The 17,232-nt window shown below is 44.9% G+C and overlaps 1 protein-coding gene across 3 annotated transcripts; it reads right to left on the bottom strand.

Annotated features, from left to right (window-relative positions):
* Window positions 1–396: 396 nt before the first annotated feature.
* LOC311379638 (uncharacterized protein) lies at window positions 397–16,305 on the bottom strand. 3 transcript variants are annotated; one of them, XM_084488333.1, is made up of 9 exons: window positions 13,959–16,305; window positions 10,895–10,956; window positions 7,774–7,923; window positions 5,825–5,973; window positions 5,073–5,241; window positions 4,677–4,805; window positions 1,813–1,948; window positions 1,434–1,582; window positions 397–1,317 (listed from the first exon to the last, which is right to left on the bottom strand). In XM_084488333.1, exons 1-8 carry the CDS (start codon window positions 15,818–15,820, stop codon window positions 1,456–1,458), a joined length of 2,784 nt encoding a protein of 927 aa, XP_084344459.1. In that variant the 5' UTR covers window positions 15,821–16,305; the 3' UTR covers window positions 397–1,317; window positions 1,434–1,455. The 3 variants fall into 3 exon arrangements, with proteins under 3 accessions (XP_084344459.1, XP_084344460.1, XP_084344458.1); XM_084488334.1 differs by adding an exon at window positions 8,206–8,310 and having other exon boundaries at window positions 397–1,582; XM_084488332.1 differs by having other exon boundaries at window positions 397–1,582.
* Window positions 16,306–17,232: the final 927 nt, after the last annotated feature.

A 17,232-nucleotide genomic window follows, 5' to 3' on the forward strand; every position in this document is an offset into this window, starting at 1 on the left:
ATAACGGAATTAAACATCTCCACTCCAAAACAAAATACCACTCGTTTCATCAAAGCATTTCCATGGACCAGACTTGCTAGGACAGCGTTCTTCAGTCTGTAGCGGTCAACTGGGACAGCTATTCCTACCATCTCCTTGGACGCCTGGTCGTCTCCTGGTGTTCAACTGTCGGTGCCCCAGCCTGCTGCCTACCCAGACATCTTTAAGAGTGTTAAAGGGGCTGATTGGACCCGGATTGACAACTACCGTTGACACGTGAAGGGGATCAAATAAGTGTACAATCTGTGTCTCGGCTGGGATGCAACTACTAAAGCGACGTCTCAATCACACAATGTATGGATGCACCCACCCCTCCCCCCACCCACTGTCTCTCCTGAACCCGAAAGTTAATACAGTTCTGTGTTTTCAGTGAAACAGCAATATTTGGGAGATCCACACTAGAGCATTGTAGTGGGGTAGCAGTCACTCTTCCTTTAAGCGTTTCTTCCTTTAATGCCAGACCATTACTGCTTCTAAAGTCCTTAAGCCTCCCTTTCTTAGCTGATGTCGTAGAGCATCTAGAGTGTATTTTCTACCAAACAGGCTCAGTGCGAGATCAATTGTAATTGGCCAATACCATGTTTTGTCCAATGAAAATAAGTTCTGAAGTTTGAAGTATTACAGCAGAAATTACTATTGTCTGTGCCATTTAAGGTTCACGGATAAGTCCATAAGTTTCTTGATAACGTGTATGTGTCTGATCACTGTCCCTGGTGCTGCAACCACTCTTTTCTACAACCACCGCAGTCCCATGTATTAACCTTTGGTAAATTATCTAGCAACACACAAATGATGAGCTGGCTGTGTGGCGTTACGTCTTCGTACCTACCATTGTGTCTGTCAAATACTGCATAGTATTCATTGTGTACTTTCAATACTTCTCAGCATGTCCAACATGAAAAAACATAAAACATGTAAATAAATTAATTTCTCAGGGAATTGTCTTTTGAAGCCATGTGGAATTCAGACACGACATGGGGTTTTGTTTCAGCAAGTTAGCACCTTCGCTGAAATCAGTCACTTCCTGGAGTTACGCTGCTCAGCCATGACATCGCAAGAGAGGCGGAGTCTTTACATCCCCTGCCCCTCCCATTATCCCCAATGGTCAAAAATGGAGCCGCAAAGGGGGAGGGTGGTTCATCTGCAACACCACACACATGAAGAGCCAAGCGAGGAGATGCTGATTGGCTTCAGTCTCACGACTGTATCCATTCCCTGGTGGTTTGTCCTCAGGTCCTCTGGTCGGGTAACAAAATAAAAGCAAAAACAACCAAACTCCTAAGCAGAAAAACGAGAGTCACAAGTTTTGCATAAATGACAGATGAATTTACAATGGACGTCTACCCACTCTCTACCAATGTCATGCCACATAAGATATATATGAGATAACACACTCGGTCCAATCTGGCTCCAGCGCTACGTTTGAGACTCCACCCCCAGCTGAGTGTTCTGTTTGGGCCCCTTCTCCTTCTCCTTGATGGGTGGGTACGTCTCCTCCTCTGGATCATAGTAGTAGAACTTCCTAAGATACATGATCAGAGGCCTGGGGGACAGAACCAGGCACGGGAGAGAGAGAGGGAGGGAACGGGAGAGAGAAAGAAAGAAAGAGGAAAAGAAAGCAAAATAAAGAAAGGAGATTAAAAAAAATTGTCAGAGAACAAGAGCGAGAGACACAGGGAACATCAAGTAGTGAGAAAAAAAGTAAAGTGACAAATAGTAAAAACACTAATTTGAGCCGTGTTTATTACATATTGTGTGCATGTGCATACGTACGTGGGCAGGGGCAGCTCTTGGATATGATCGATGCGAACCAGCTGTCGAATACAGAAGCGGCATAGGTGCTGGAGGGACTTGACACTGCTGAATCTGGACACCGGATACAGGAGCTGGACGGGAGTAGGGGGCAGACCTGCACACACACACACACACACACACACACACACACACACACACACACACACACACACACACACACACACACACACACACACACACACACACACACACACACACACACACACACACACACACACACACACACACACACACACACACACACAGCTCCTTACTTACAATGGTCGTTTTCGGGTAACATTTCAGAAATTGGCTGCCCCCATGCGGGCGGGTGTGACCACAGTCTTTCCACTCACTCCTATGTACCCCAATCAGCGCCGTCGTATAGGGGGGAAAGGTTATGACAATTATAAGGGCCCACAGCCTGCTAGGGCCCACACACAGCCCCCAGTAGCCTCTATGACAAAATGATTATGCATACACTGAACTAATATATATTCCTATGAATGAATCCGAATTAAAACAAAGCCACAAATCATACAATATTGTAATTTTAATAATTTCAATAATCCCCTTGGCCCCTTCTTAAAAAATGGTTTGGTCCACACTGCGGTTCGTTCTTCCCAGGGACGTGCACACTCAGTGTTTTGAGGGGCTATTGTTAACGGGGGTTGGATCGCGGACGAGCGCTATTGCAGGTGCGATTGTTGAAGAACACTCAGAGGGCACTTTTTAATACGAGGCATAAAGGGCAGGGGCTCAAGCACCCCTAGGGCCCTATGTGTGCACGTGCCTGGTTCTTCCCATGGTTCTTCCTCATCGGAAGTGAGTGAGCGATGAGACTTACAGTGAACAAACAAGCCAATTTAAACTTTAATTGAGATTAGATGAGGCTTGTTGTTGTTTTTGATATTTGTTTTACAACAACGTATTCCATGTGCTCTTTGTTTCACTTGCACATTTAAGTTAAATGCTACATATTTACCTGTGGACTATCTTCAGCCAGGACACTTTGTTTTTTGCATATCAGTGCTTGATTGTTAAATACAATAAAATACCCACACCCAGGCCCGGAGTGGCCATCGGGACGTTCGGGAGGTTTCCCGTTGGGCCGGTCCACTTTCAAATGTATTTTGGGCTGCTTGGGTGAAAGAAAAAAAATACTTTGACCATTATTTTATCTTCTCCTAAAGTAGACTTAATTCATCTGAAATTTCAGCCCCAGCATCGCAGTATATATAATATGGATTATACAATGTACAGTAGTTCACCCCTCCCAATTATTTTAGTTGGTTTGGCCCATGTTGCGTCTTTAACAGCAGAGAATCAGCGAACAGAAGCGACGTCGTTGATTGTGGAGGGCAGAAAAAGCCAAGGAGTAGCCGAAAAAGCCTGATTAAAAAAAATAAGGGCACTGGAGGAAGATTCCGCCACATGTGCCAAAATAAACTACCTGTTTAGAGGACAGACACAAGTTGCAGCCGGTAGAGAGAGGTGGATCTAATGATTAATTTGCAACATAAATCATTTAGCTATTTGTGCTATGTTTGCAATGCCGATTGCAAACATACAAGCTTAAACCAATTCATCATTATTCTAGTTAATTTTGTTAAACCATATGACAAATCACAAATATAATTTGTGAAAATCATCATGTAAACTCCAGCATGATCTGTGTGTGTAAGTTAGTCCAAGCAATAAAGTCGCCCCTTCTTTTTTTTGTAGCATCAGAAGAGATAAGCCAGTCCGATGCTGAACAGGTAATACTAGACAGCATTTTTCATGGAAAATATAAAAGACAGAACAAACGTGATAGATAGTCATTTATATTAAATATAAAATATTTTGTAGCCTCAGAGCAGCAGTCCAGCCTGTCTGATGCTGCTGAGGGGCTGAGGGGACAGGTAGAGAGGACTAAAAAATATATTTAAAAATATTTGATATAAGATAACCCACACATAGAACTGACATGATGCATTGAAATTATCCTAAATATGTAATGGGTTAACATTTTATTTATATATATATATATATATATATAATTGATAGTTAAAGTAACAGATCCTTGAGGTGGATTTTTTATTTGACAAACGTTGATCCAAAAAGGGATAGTACGAGTTTTGTGCTGTTCATTTATGCAAATTCTTCCATCACTGAAAAAAGTGGGCCAGTGTGGGCCTGAAACTCCCGGGCCGAAAATGGGTCCCACTCCAGCCCTGCCCACACCTATTTGTTGAGTGGTTAATTGAAAATGTATTTGCAATCAGAGGTGTAATAACGTGTTGCAAATCAGGGAAATTAGAATAAGACAATTAATAATACATAATTTACATAATAATACTCTGACTTGTTAAGTCGTTAAATGTAAAAAAGGAAACAAATTGGGTGTATTACACCAGGCACCGTCAAGAACACTGAAAAACAAGCACATTTAAGGTGGCAATGAATGGGGGAGAGGGGCCCACACCGATATTCTTTCAGGGGGCCCAGAATTCCTAGCAACTGCCCTGACCCCAATGGGTCTGTTATTTCAAGAACCTTTAAGAAATGCTATTTTACAACTGTAAGATAGCATTTTTGTGTAACTCGAGGGCAGATGTACCCCTGCTAAAACCGGGGTTTACTTAGCCTTTAAATAGCCTGTGTAAATCAAGAACAGGTAACTTGCTCTGGGTAGATGGAAACCTGTGTGTGTGCGTGTGCACATGTGTCAAGTAAGCCCTGGGCTATCCTATCCTGAGGCATTGCGACTGCCCTCTCAGCCCCAGATCCAAGAGACTGATCCGAGAGAGAGACTGATACGAAAGAGAAGAGAAATAAAGAGAGAAAGAAGAGAGACTGACCAGGCACTCTGGAGCGCAGGAAGTAGAGGAACTTCCCATTCTTGGAGTGCATGATGGCTCTCTCTATGAACTCCACCACTGAGTGGCAGCGGTCCTCGAACTTTGGGTGACACCACAGACTGAAGGTACCTAGGAGGGAGAAAGCGTGGAGGGAAAGAGAGAAAGAGAATGAGATAGACAACACAGAGAAGGTGATGAAACAAATGGAGAGGAGAAATGGAGACAGAATAGGAGTGGAGACAGAATGAGAAAAGAGAGAGAGAGAGACCTTTTAATCAAATACTGTCAGACTCCTGGAGCATGTGGTTTAAATAGCTTAGATTCTAGAATGGCAATAATGTATCTGATTATGATCTTGTGCAAGGCCGTGTGCGTGTGTTCAGATGCGCATCTCACCTCTGTAATGTTCCATGCGCGTGTGGTGGGTGACCCCCTGGGACCTGAAGCTCAGACTGAGGATGTAGCGGGGGTCTGAGCTGTCCCTCACAAGGAACGACCCGTCCGCCTTCCCCTTCAGCTTCATCTCGGCATCCTCCCAGTTCATGGGGCCCCAGTACCAGCCACACTGGATGTAAACCAACACAAATAGACAAACAAATAGAGAAAACAACCATGCGTCATCATTTATCCCCACATCCCATACACTCTCTGAGCAGTCAGATGAACAACCACCACAGGATGCATCACCGTGAGTATTATTTTAGGCGTAATTGTTTTGTAAAAGTACTTCCTTCCTGATTTCCCTCCCAGGATGATTTCATCACCCGGCCAGTTAGTCATGCAACCATCACTTGGACGTCCTACTGGCTAGTGAGACAATAGCTAGGCTGATCGTAGTGCATCCGCATTTATAGCTGCCTGTTGCCACGGCGATATACTCGCATTTAATGAGAGAGGGGGTGCACACAAAACAGCTGGTGAAAGCAGGGTAAAGCTAGAGTAAAATATCATGCAAAAGTAATGTATCAAGGATCAGAAAGAATAGAGCTTGAATGAAAATGTAGACGCAACATATATTGGTCTCAAAAGTTCTGCCAGACAGCAACACAGCAATCGCCTTCCAGGCCTTCAGAGCCGAACGGCTGTTTTTAAAATCATACGTGGGTCAGAGTAGCGACCATACTGTTGCTGGGGCACAGTACCGCTACCTTTTCAAGTTCCCGTAGGCTGGTGGCGAAGCTGCTTGCATCGGGCCGGCTGAGGGGGCAGAGGAGGGGGCGGGGGCCCAGCCTGGGTGGGGGCTGCTGGCCATCGGGACGTAGGGGTATGGGTCTGGGTAGGCCGCGGAGGAACGTGTCTGGAAACGGCAGAAGCAAGGAAAAGGCAAGTTTTTTCCCTGGCACCCGTCAACAAAAACCAGTGTAGGCATTTTTTAATAACGTTTATTAAGAGTTTTAAAGGGGTAGTTCGGGATTTTGGACATCGGGTCTCATTTAGAAGTGAGCCAGTGTGTTATTTATCATTGGAGACCATTTAACACTTTTCATTCAGTCCTTCTAGTTGCAGAAATCGCTGGTGCTAGGCTAGCGCAAGTCAAGGGGAACTGCAAACCAATTATAATGCCAGACTATCGATGTAAATGTCTGTGTTGATAGAATATTAGAAATAAAACTATCCTTGTATCGCAATGATCACATTACATTTTGGGGGACTACTTTCTCAGCAGCGGCGGAATTTCACTTTGCTCCGGTGTAGCAACCAATTCACTACAGCAGAAGGTAAACAGAGAAGCGCACTCCAGATAATATCAGTCCGCAGCTGCCATAGCTTGCTTCCAACTACAGGAATTATAAACTAAATGCAATGCAACGCAAGGGTAAGTTTATTTCTATCACTATTCTATCAATCTACATCGATAGTCTGGCATTATAATTGGTTTGCCTCAGGTGTACATTGGAGTGGGTAACTGTTTTTATTGGCAGGCTAGTAGTTCCCCTCGACTTGTGCTAGCCTAGCACCAGCGATTTCTGCAACTAGAAGGACTGAATGAAAAGTGTTGAAAACCGTCTTCAATGATTAATACATTGGAGACACACTGGCTCACTTGGAAATGAGGTCCGATGTCCAAAATCCCGAACTACCCCTTTAAGCACTGATCTAAAAGTACAGCGTTGAGGCAGACCTCAGATCTCCAGTTTACTCCGGATATGTGGTGGAGGTGCACCACAAGATGCATTTGCCATGCTTAGTTCGAAATGGATGGCAGCACAAGCAAGGTATGGTTTAGAGGGTAGGATGGATCTCCTGTTCAACGATATAACGTTTCAGAAAATGTCTCTATTTTCTAACTACCACTGATTTGGTAACTACAGACTTATTTGATCTGACATCAGCCCATCAGTGGAATGTGCTTCAGCCCTAGGTATGAGCCTAGGACCGTGGAGGCACTGACATTGCTTCTAGCACAGTCACCGCAAGACTGCAAACGAATGAAATTGATTGCAGACATTCAGAGTAGAAGACTAAGGTAGGAAAGGTTGCTTTGCTCTCACATAACACGCTGGATAAATGTTGTGTGTGTCGCGGAATAAAAAGTCTGAATTAATTACCTTCAGCTAACATAGAATTTGATTTGTTGACTTTAATCTACAATTGAATGCCAGAGCCAATTCCCAGTTCTTGCTTTTGCGTTTATTATGAATTAAACATTGGAAGCATTAGAAACATAAGTTGTGCTCTGGCCTCATTTGTTTTTGTTGCAGTTGAATCATAACCTTTTAGGTTTTAGAGAGAGGTTTTAATGGTTTATGGTAACACAAGTGACTGAAAGTGAAACTACATAAGGAATACAGCTCACTGTGGCCATCTACTGGTAGGATGTGAAACTGTCTGACAAGAGGAACCTTTTACATCAAACAAAGAGAAATCTTCAGACGATCTACATGACCTGGAATTCTGCAGCAACATGAAATAAATAAATTGGATCTAAATTTTAGACAAACAAATCAGACTACACTTACAATCTAAAATTTGGTGGGGGCAGGGATCTGTAAGTGCATAATTGGCTCACAGGTAGCACAAACTGTGCCAGCACTAGTAAACTAAAGCAACTTTTCCTAACACTGACTGAGTGTGAATGTCTGTGTGTGAGTCTCACCATTGAGGCTGAGGCTGTGCTGGATGGTGTTGATGGACGGAGGGAGGGCCAGAGGCCGGGGTGGGAGCGACTGTAGCGAAACCCCCATGTTGCGCTCCAGGAAGGGGCCTCCTGGTTGCTGCTGCTGTTGTGGAGGTCCATTAAAATCATCTGGAACAGAAGACACATTGTCAATGTCGTCTCAATGAACATCTACCCTTACTAAAACATAAAAACAATAGGTGTGTTTGTTTGGTCTTTATGTGAATGGGAAATAAGAGTAAATCATGCAGGATTATCACCGGTCTTGAAAGACAAAATAATACACAAACAGAACAGTCAATAAAATACATCAAACAGTAACACAGACCGAGAGAGAAATGTCCATACAGATACAGAAGGGTAGGGGGAGGGAAAGGGAGAAAGAAAGGGAGAAAGTGGAAAGAAGTGTACCCAGCAAACTGAGGCTCCGTCTGGGAGGAGGGGGTGGGGTCGGGGGGTGCAAAGAGTTGAGCCCCCTCCGGGAAATGTCCACATCCACAAGAGACACCGTCTCACCTGGGCGCACGACAACGCGTGACCAAAACGCACCCAGAATAGAAGAGAGAGCAATGGGAGGAAAGGAGACAAAGAGAGTAGAGAAGGACAGGGGGAAAAGACCTGTGTTAACTGTAGCTTAACACTAGAAGCAACAGCACCAATGAAATACCTTTGACCGCCACGGCCCCTTTTGAAAGCTTTGACTGTTTTTTGTTGTAGTGACACCAAGATGCCAGTAGATGGTGAATTGTACTGCACTAAAAGTCAGTGGTAGACACTTGACAGCCTTTGACAAATACAAAATCAACTCAAGATCAAGATATAGGTATAATTAAACAAATTACACATTATGTAAAACTCAGTAAAAACGGGTTATACTACTAAATGGCTAATCCAGCTAGTTATGAATACATGCTGCAAATTCAGACATTTAAGACTGTTTGACTTGCATTCATTGAATTATTATGGGTGATATAATTTAAGTTATATAATAAGTTTAGGTATGATCATGTCATCTTTCACTACTTTGCTTCAGAAAAGTGGACATGTGCTGATGAGTGAAATGAGCCTCTTTTGTTTTGATCAACCCCCCCACCCCCAAATCCATAGGAAAATCTTGAAAAAAATAAAACAAAATAATCTGACTGACCGATTTAGAATGAAGCAAAACTATAGTTTTCCTTTTGTTGGTCACGTGTCAAATCTTATCAGAAAGCCCACCGGAGAAATTTGCCTTCAGAGCAAAGCACAAGACCTACTCACAGGAGGTCAGGGTTTGTGTTTTCTTTAGACCTAGTATTTAGAGTTTAAGTACTTGGTTAGGTTTAGGCAAGACAACTTATTGTTTAGGTTTAGGCACTGAAAAGACAACAATTTTCAACCACTGAATGTACAATTTCCCAGGCAAAGGCAAATTAAAATGCATCCCTACACAGTGCACCAAAAATATGGATTGAGGACAGTAGGCTACCCAGCTAAAACTGACCCAGACCATTCCCTATACTACCATAAAACAAAAGTAGGCTTTAACATTGTGGACCACATGGGCTAGCCGGTGAAAGGTGGAACACACAGATGGCCTGTGTTGAATTCTACAGCATGCTTGACCTCACTGGTATCAATGCACATGTTCTGCACAATCAGTGCACAGGCAAAAGAACCCTGATAAGACAACCAGTCGCAGATCATAAGGCAGCTCGGGCAGCGGAAAAGGAAGTGGTCTGTGCCTGTGCCCACACAAAATGACACCAGTTACAGAGAACAAAACTGTTGACAGCTGTCATTGGGTGTAAGCCACGTACATGTCTGGGGTAAATTCACAACAAAATCATCCCTCTGGCAGGTAGAAATAAGCGATGCAAATTTATTCAAATCCAGAATGTCCTCGTTGAGAAACCATAAGACTCGCCAAAACGTCTTCATCAGCATTTCTTGAACCTCCAAAATTAAATAAGAGGCCAAAATCTACTCAGATGAAGATGCAAACCTGGTGTGTGATCGGTGAGGAAAGCCAGGCGGGTGTAATTTATTTGGACAAAATCTCCCCGTCTCTAAGGAGACCACACGTCATAAATATATGGCCTGTTAAGCCCTTTGAGACTGTACCGGTGATTAAGGGCTATATGTGAGTGATCAAACTGAAACCGCATTGAGTATAAAACAAGTTTGTCTGCAAATTCTTCGGTCTCAGCCCCGCAGCCGACTTATTTCAAAGCAAGCAATAAAGAGCGAGACAATTGATGAATTGAGAAACAGGGAGAAGTTGAGGAGTAAGTTGGAAAATGAGAAGTTTACTGTTTTTTTTGTCGTTGAAATTATTAGCTTAAACTAGGGCGGTACGGTATGGACTAAAATGTATATCACGGTATGATTTGAGGCATAGATGGTAACGGTATTATATCACGGTATTTTATCTTAAAATTTCGATATAAATGCTTCTGAAGGGGTAAAATACTGCTTAGGCAGCAAAACTGCATAGAAAAAAAATGCTAAATCACTTTTTTTTTTGCTAAATGCTAAATTGTAACACACAACACTGTCTACTGGTCTCACAGTAACGTCAAAATCCATACCATAGCACAAATTCACTTTCCATACTGTTTATACCGTACACTCCTAGTTTAAACTATTGTCTGCAATCTGAACTTCTGTGTCTGGAATGGTCCATCATAGGCCTGGGCAATAAAACAATAAATTATTATATCGTGATAGACTTTTGATCAATATCAATATAAAACATATACATAATATATATCGATAAGAGACTGGACCATCGAATCTAGCAGCTGGGTTTGTTAAACGAACACGGTTCCATACTTATTTACAATATTTTAGTGTTTTTTATTGTTGTATCGACATTGGAGTATTTATCATTGAAGAACAGTGGAAGGTCATATTAAGTGTTAAACAGAAGTGTTTAAATCCAGCATGGTAATTCCTAGTCTTTTTAGGTCATTACAATTATCAATAGTTATCGATATCGATCAATTTGATCCAAGTTATATCGTGATATGTCTTTCAGCCATATTGCCCAGGCCTAGTCCATCGAGTCGAATGGCATATCTAGAGACCTCTTTGAGACACACACATACACATAACTTACCGGTGAAGGGAGGACTAAAGGGCACCGGTGAGAAGGCACTATTGGGCCTGGAGACCTGCAGTCTAGGATGTGGGGGGTGATAGAGAGGCAATGCCACAGTGAGAGAGGAAGAGGGAGACCAAGACAGAGAGAGAGAGAAAATAAACAATGAGTAAAGGTTGTTTACAAGCAGTACAAATAGCAGTTTCCAACAATAGCCACAACCTTCATGCAAAGACACCTAGCATCACAGGAAACACTATGAAGGCTATATAAAGCAAACTCCCCCTGGTCACTGATGTAACTGATAGGACACACTTTCAGTGTGATATGACATAATGGAGAGGTAAGGAAGGAAAGAGGAGAACAAAATAGGCTTTTAGCTTGTAAAACACCCAGACAAATAGGCAAGCGCCATATGGATACCATTACAACATAAATAACTAATTATGAGCAAAAATATATAAAGGTCTCTGCCGATGTCAAACGCCAGATAATGCCTTTCATTACAATTTTTTTTTTTTTGGGGGGGGGGGGGGGGGGGGGGGGGTTATTATTCAAGGATTAACTAATCATTTTAAAAACACACAAAGCTAGCATTGTTTTGGATCTGGCAACTCGATTGATTGATCAACATCAAAATTGAGTCTCACTATCCACTCGATACAAAGCTCAAACAGCTTGCAGCACAGAAGAGTGGTAGACGCTACACAGTCGCTGCTAGGGATGGGCATGATTAATCGATGATCGTTCAATGATCGTTAAGAACCAAGCCGTTGCTTGGCTGTTCCTTGGTTGTTATTGGAATTGGAATACAGATTTTGTTGAATTGTTTCCTGTGTTTAAGAGCGCATTGTTCTTTTACAAGAACTGCAAAGATATCATTGAGAAAAAGATGCAGTATTTTGAATTTTCTACAATTTTTTATATAACCTATAGAAAAATAACGATTAAATCGATAATTTATCATTAATTTTATCGCTGATCAATCAAGGACATTTCTGAAATGCCCATCCCTAGTCGCTACCCAACACTTTTCCTGCCTCCACATGCCAGCAATCTTTCACGTCATTACAAAAGATGAAATCTACAGAAAACTGGCGTTATGAAAGCATGACACCTTAGCCTCACGTCGTTGAAACATCAAGCAGGAGAGCTGCCCAGATTGAATTACTGCCCGTCCCTTTGGAAAAACAGGTCAGACACAAATACACGGGTGACCTGCAGTCCCAAGGTGTCCTTGGGCGACGACACCAGCTTCCGACCGATAAACTAATTTGTCTCCGTCAGGCGGAGCGTTTCACTTGAACTGGTAGGCCACACTAAAACTGTAATTCACTCATTGGCGATCCTGTTGAGGTCAACGGTGTCACTTCACAGCTGAGATCACTGCATCAAAAAACATACTGGTGTGCCCGAAACTGAAAGTCTCCATTTACCAACAGACTCTTCACAGAGGCTTCCCTGTAGGACGACGGCACACAGGTGGTGCACATAAAACTAATTATGGGTCTGCTACTTGTATGTACCATGGCAAGGGGAGTAGAATACACTAGACAAGAGAAGTCCACTACCTGAGCACATAGAAGGGAGCAGAACCATCATGTGTTTGTCCTACGATGATGGCTCTCTGAATAGAGTCTCTGTGAAAGGTTCAACGATCAGTCCTGAGGGTTGAATGTTGTATGTGTTTCTTTGGTTAGGATGTTGGATTGCTGGTTGGATGAGATGCACGAGGATGGCCAATGGCCGTCTTGTCCGCTAAATGAATGTGTCCTATGGTCCTCTTGCCATAGTAACGGCATCAAGGTTTTTTTGCTCTCCTGCACTGCACTGATTCTCATTGCCATGACAACGTTAAGAAAGGCTCTACGGCTGGCTTGCCAAGGATTCACTTTGTGAGGGAATCAATTAACAGAGAAGTAGACAATATTTCTGAAAGTAAAAATTATCAAATTATTCATAACATCAAGCTATCTGGAAATCAAATGTTCTGTGAAAATAACTAAATCCTATACTGTCTAAACATTTTTGACTCGCCAGCCAAAACAACAACCATTCAGGGCTAGTTTGGTACATGCCAGCCAGGAAAAATCTAAAGAAAAAACAGGCTTCCTGATCTGTATAGATTGGACAGTGTTTGGTGCGAGCGGCTGAGGGCAGGGGGATGTTTTTTTTGCCTTCAATCTTTTAAAATTATTGTCGGTTATCAGAATTTCCTCTTAATCTGCTGCTTTTTTTAGGTGCATATTCTTTTTCCCCCCCCAACATTTTCAAAATGTACCCGATTACTCTAAACTGGCGTCCAAAGACTCTAACACAACTGAGGACAAGAGTCAGCTCTGCAGCGCTGTTAAAATGACGCCTGACGACACACTCTCCACAATGGATGGCTTCATTCCAACAATCAATAGACCTATACAGCAAAGATAATCAATCAATGGTTAACATTCCCAGTATAAAGAATGTGTGGCAGCATCTGTTGGCGTCAACAAGAGCCGGTTTTAGGAAAGATAAAAAAAAATAGCACATGGCCCTTCCTCTCTGCCCACTTGTTCAACCCTCAGAAGTGCTGCCTCAGCCTGCTCAGAGACAGACCTGCACACACTACTGTAGGATGAACTTGGAAGTTCAGGGGGCCACTGCTGTACTCTTCTTTTAGTTGCCCCAGGAATCCCTTGGCGCTGTTACTAAGTGTACCAGCCAAGGTTGAGGACCTCTATGACCTAGAGTCACGGAAGCTGCTCACACCACTTGATTTCAAGTTGTCTGCGCCCACCTGCGTATGTACAAGATAATTTCAATTTTAGAATCTGCTGCCGGTTCATTTCTGATCAATCAGGGGATCTCTTTCCTGATGAGATCAGGGAGTCCATCTTGCCTAAAAAAATATTGACCTGAAAATGTTCGGGAACTTGCTGAAAATGTGTTTGAGTCTATCACATTTATTGGTGTCTCCTGCTTAAAATGACACATGGCGTAATCACAGGATAAAACATATGAGGCTGTTTATACTATAGTACTTGTATAGAAAGGTGACCAAACTGGCCTGCTTACTCTCACACAGCTGCTCACACCCTCTTACCTTGAGCTGTCTTGTTCAGTGTTGCTGGAGCTCGACCCCCACACATCGAGCAGGCTCCCGCCAGACGAGGTGGATGACGCCAGGGAGGGCCTCTTGTCCAGAAGCCCCCCCGAACCCCCGCTGGAACTCTTGGTTCGGAATAGCTTGCTGAGACGCACCTTTAAGGACCCCCCCTTCCTTGACTTCCCCCGGTGAGTCTTCTCTCCCTCTGCTCCTCTCCTCCCGACCTCCCCTTCCAGGACGACCAGCGGCGAGGCCGACCGCCCCGCTCCCCCAGAGGCGATGCCGAGCTTCGGGGTGGTGGCCCGGCTCTGGGGCTGGGAGCGAGATTGGTGCTGATGCTGAGGCCGCTGGCCTTGGTTAGTGCTAGAGGAGTGCAGGACGTTCGGCAAGACATTAAGCCCAGCGAGAGCCGCTGCAGCCTCCGGAGCCTGCGGCAGGATTGGTGTGTACTGGGAGGGCGTGGAGATGCCGTTGGAGGTCGGACGGTGGTCTGTGAGGTGGGTGGCAGAGGGAGGTAACGACACTGCTGCACCCAGTCCAGCCAGGGACTGACGGCAGCTCTGATCGGTACACACCCCAGCCTCCTCCGCCAGTCTGTGGACCTGCTGCATCAAACCACTGAGAGTCCCACTGGAGAACACAGAGCCTGCTCCCTCCCCACCGGCTGTTCCTTCATCCGTTCCGCCAACACCTCGCTCCCCCTCTCCCCCCTGGTCACCCAGCCTGCCCACCTCCTCAGACCCCAGACCCTCGAGAACCAAGAGAGCATCGCTGGTCTCGCTGGGGTCCTCGCCAGGGCCCATGCCCCCAGTAGCTGAGGTCAACACGCCGTGACATGAGCACCGAGTGAGGGGCAGCACCAGGTCCTCTCGTTGAATCCCCCCCTCCTTCAGCTCCGCATGGTGCCCAAGCTGGCCGAGGTGTCGTGCCAAGGCCAGGACAGGATCATCCCCACCAACAGTGCAGTTCTTCATGGGGTCCAAAAGACTCAAGTGTAGGCTCTGGTCCAACAAGCATGGGGGCCACTTAGAGAGGCGGTCAGTTAGTAGTAGGCGATGTCGATGGCACAAAACGGAACCTGTGTCAGATTCTAGTGCCTGGACCCCCTGCTGTGGGTCCTGGGAGCTGTCCGACGGTACCTTGGATAGTTTCAGAGCTGGGTGCCACTGGAGGTGGTGTTGCTGCTGCGTGCAGTCTTCTGCAGAGGAGATGCAGTGTGTGTTTTCTCTCCCACTCACCGGTGGTAAGGATAATAGACACTGGCTGTTTGTTGTTGTGCTACCTGGTACGCCGACACTTCCTGATTCCAAATGCGGTTGTCTCCGTTTTTCCGCGTCCCCGCCGCCACCAGGAACCGAGTTGTGGATAAACCCAGGGGGAGGCTGCTCTAGCCCGCATTCTAGGATCCCGTCACTCGACCGAAGCAAGTTCTGAAAAACCATCAGCTGCGCTCGCGAGCCGTTGGACCCAGCGCCGTGTGCGTGGGATACAGGGTAGTCCACGAAATGCTGAGCAGCCACGGAGAAGTCTCCAGTGCCTGATGGAGGAGAAGTTAGCGGCTCCTCGGACCCTGGTGTTGTTTGACCCAATCCCATCCCGCTGTCCATCTCGCCTTTCCCAGGGAGCGGTGAACTGTAATGCGGCGAGTCTGAGCCGAGGCCTGTCGACGGGCTATTACGGTCCAGATCAAACCCGGTGTTGATATTGTTGCCGTGATGACCCAACACTGCTTTGACAGGACCGAACCCCCCGCCTCCAGACAACAAATTATCGGGCTCGTCCAAGCGGTCATACTCGGCCGCCGACACCAGGCGCATCAAGACGAAATCCGGAGACATATCTTGTTGCGCGTTATTCATTATTCTCACTTTAGTGGTTCCGTATAGCTAGCTAGGCTAAAACGGTCTCCGTCCTTACATAACATTGATATAAATAAACAGCTAAGTAGCTAGCTTGCTGCAAACACACCATTCTCCTAGCTAACATTAGCTAGTGACACTAGCTAGGTAGTGTACCGTGAGACAGCCATTTAAAGTTCCCGATCCGTCCACAGTGACAATGAGGTACTCAGCGTTGTAGGAGCAGCACAACCCAACGTCAGGAGAAAACGGACATTCATGTGAAAAAAAACCACCGCTGATGTGTCGCTGGCTAGCGTTAGCCTCCTACTGATGCATCCTCTTCTTATAGACAACATGGATGGAATGGATGGCGCGCGCTAGGCGGCTGCGCAACGGTTACATCAATCATCGTTGTTGTTTTTGCTGATTGATAATAAGCCAGGTTCGTGTGCGCGCTCAATGTTTCCTCCGACACCCAGGACACCTAAGTCCATCTCGTCAGAAACCCCACCCGCTGCGCTGTCTCACTTCCGTTTACCACCAGCCAGATTTCTCTCTCTCTCTCTCTCTCTCTCTCTCTCTCTCTCTCTCTCTCTCTCTCTCTCTCTCTCTCTCTCTCTCTCTCTCTCTCTCTCTCTCTCTCTCTCTCTCTCTCTCTCACACACACACACACACACACACACACACACACACACACACACACACACACACACACACACACACACACACACACACACACACACACACACACACACACACACACACACACACACCAACCTCTTTCAGCCCTTGACCCCATTTGTAGCTCTGGAAATGATGGTGACCCTAACCTTTACTTTTTTTCAGCTGCCTTCACACTAATTGTTTCCAGTATTATCAATTTCCCGGTGAGCGTAAGCGCCTCTCTCTATTCGTGTTAGTAGTTGGGTTGTGAATCATTAGGCGGTCACTTTATACATAAAGGACGTCTATGAGCCTATTTAAAAAAGCTTAATGAATCATCAAATATATTTTTCTTACGTCAGCAATCTCATGTGACTGGTACACCGACATGCATATCAGGGGAACAAATGAAACAATGAGATGCTCTTATAATACGTGTGTGCCCTGTCAGGTGATGTTTTAACAATGGCCCATAGTTTTGTATATGGTCAGTGCTTCATGATCATGCTTTAGAATGAAGCCAAAGAGGACATGATCTAGGTCTCTAAATGTCTAAGAAATGAGGGGGTCACAGTGAGAAGTCTGACAGAAGTGACGCTCCTTTGCAGCACTGGCAAGTTGTCCCTTAACGTGATAATGCCCTTGACTCTTTGAGGAGTTCTGTCTGGACTGGAGGCACATGTTGTTCAGGGGATGAGAGCTTTGAGTGACGTCCGTCTATCTACGGACAGATTATTTCATACAAATAGTTGATAAATACGTTCATT

The sequence above is a fragment of the Micromesistius poutassou genome (assembly GCF_964030765.1).
Source record: "Micromesistius poutassou genome assembly, chromosome: 1".
NCBI lineage: Eukaryota > Metazoa > Chordata > Actinopteri > Gadiformes > Gadidae > Micromesistius > Micromesistius poutassou.

Bases quoted from the DNA above. Each gene is read 5' to 3' on its own strand.
- LOC311379638 (XM_084488334.1), bottom strand. From the start codon at position 15,820: ATGAATAACGCGCAACAAGATATGTCTCCGGATTTCGTCTTGATGCGC. The intron at 10,957-13,958 runs GTAAGAGGGTGT...CCCACATCCTAG, and splicing joins ACTGAACAAGACAGCTCAAG to ACTGCAGGTCTCCAGGCCCA. The intron at 7,924-8,205 runs GTACACTTCTTT...CTTCTGTTCCAG, and splicing joins ACGGAGCCTCAGTTTGCTGG to ATGATTTTAATGGACCTCCA.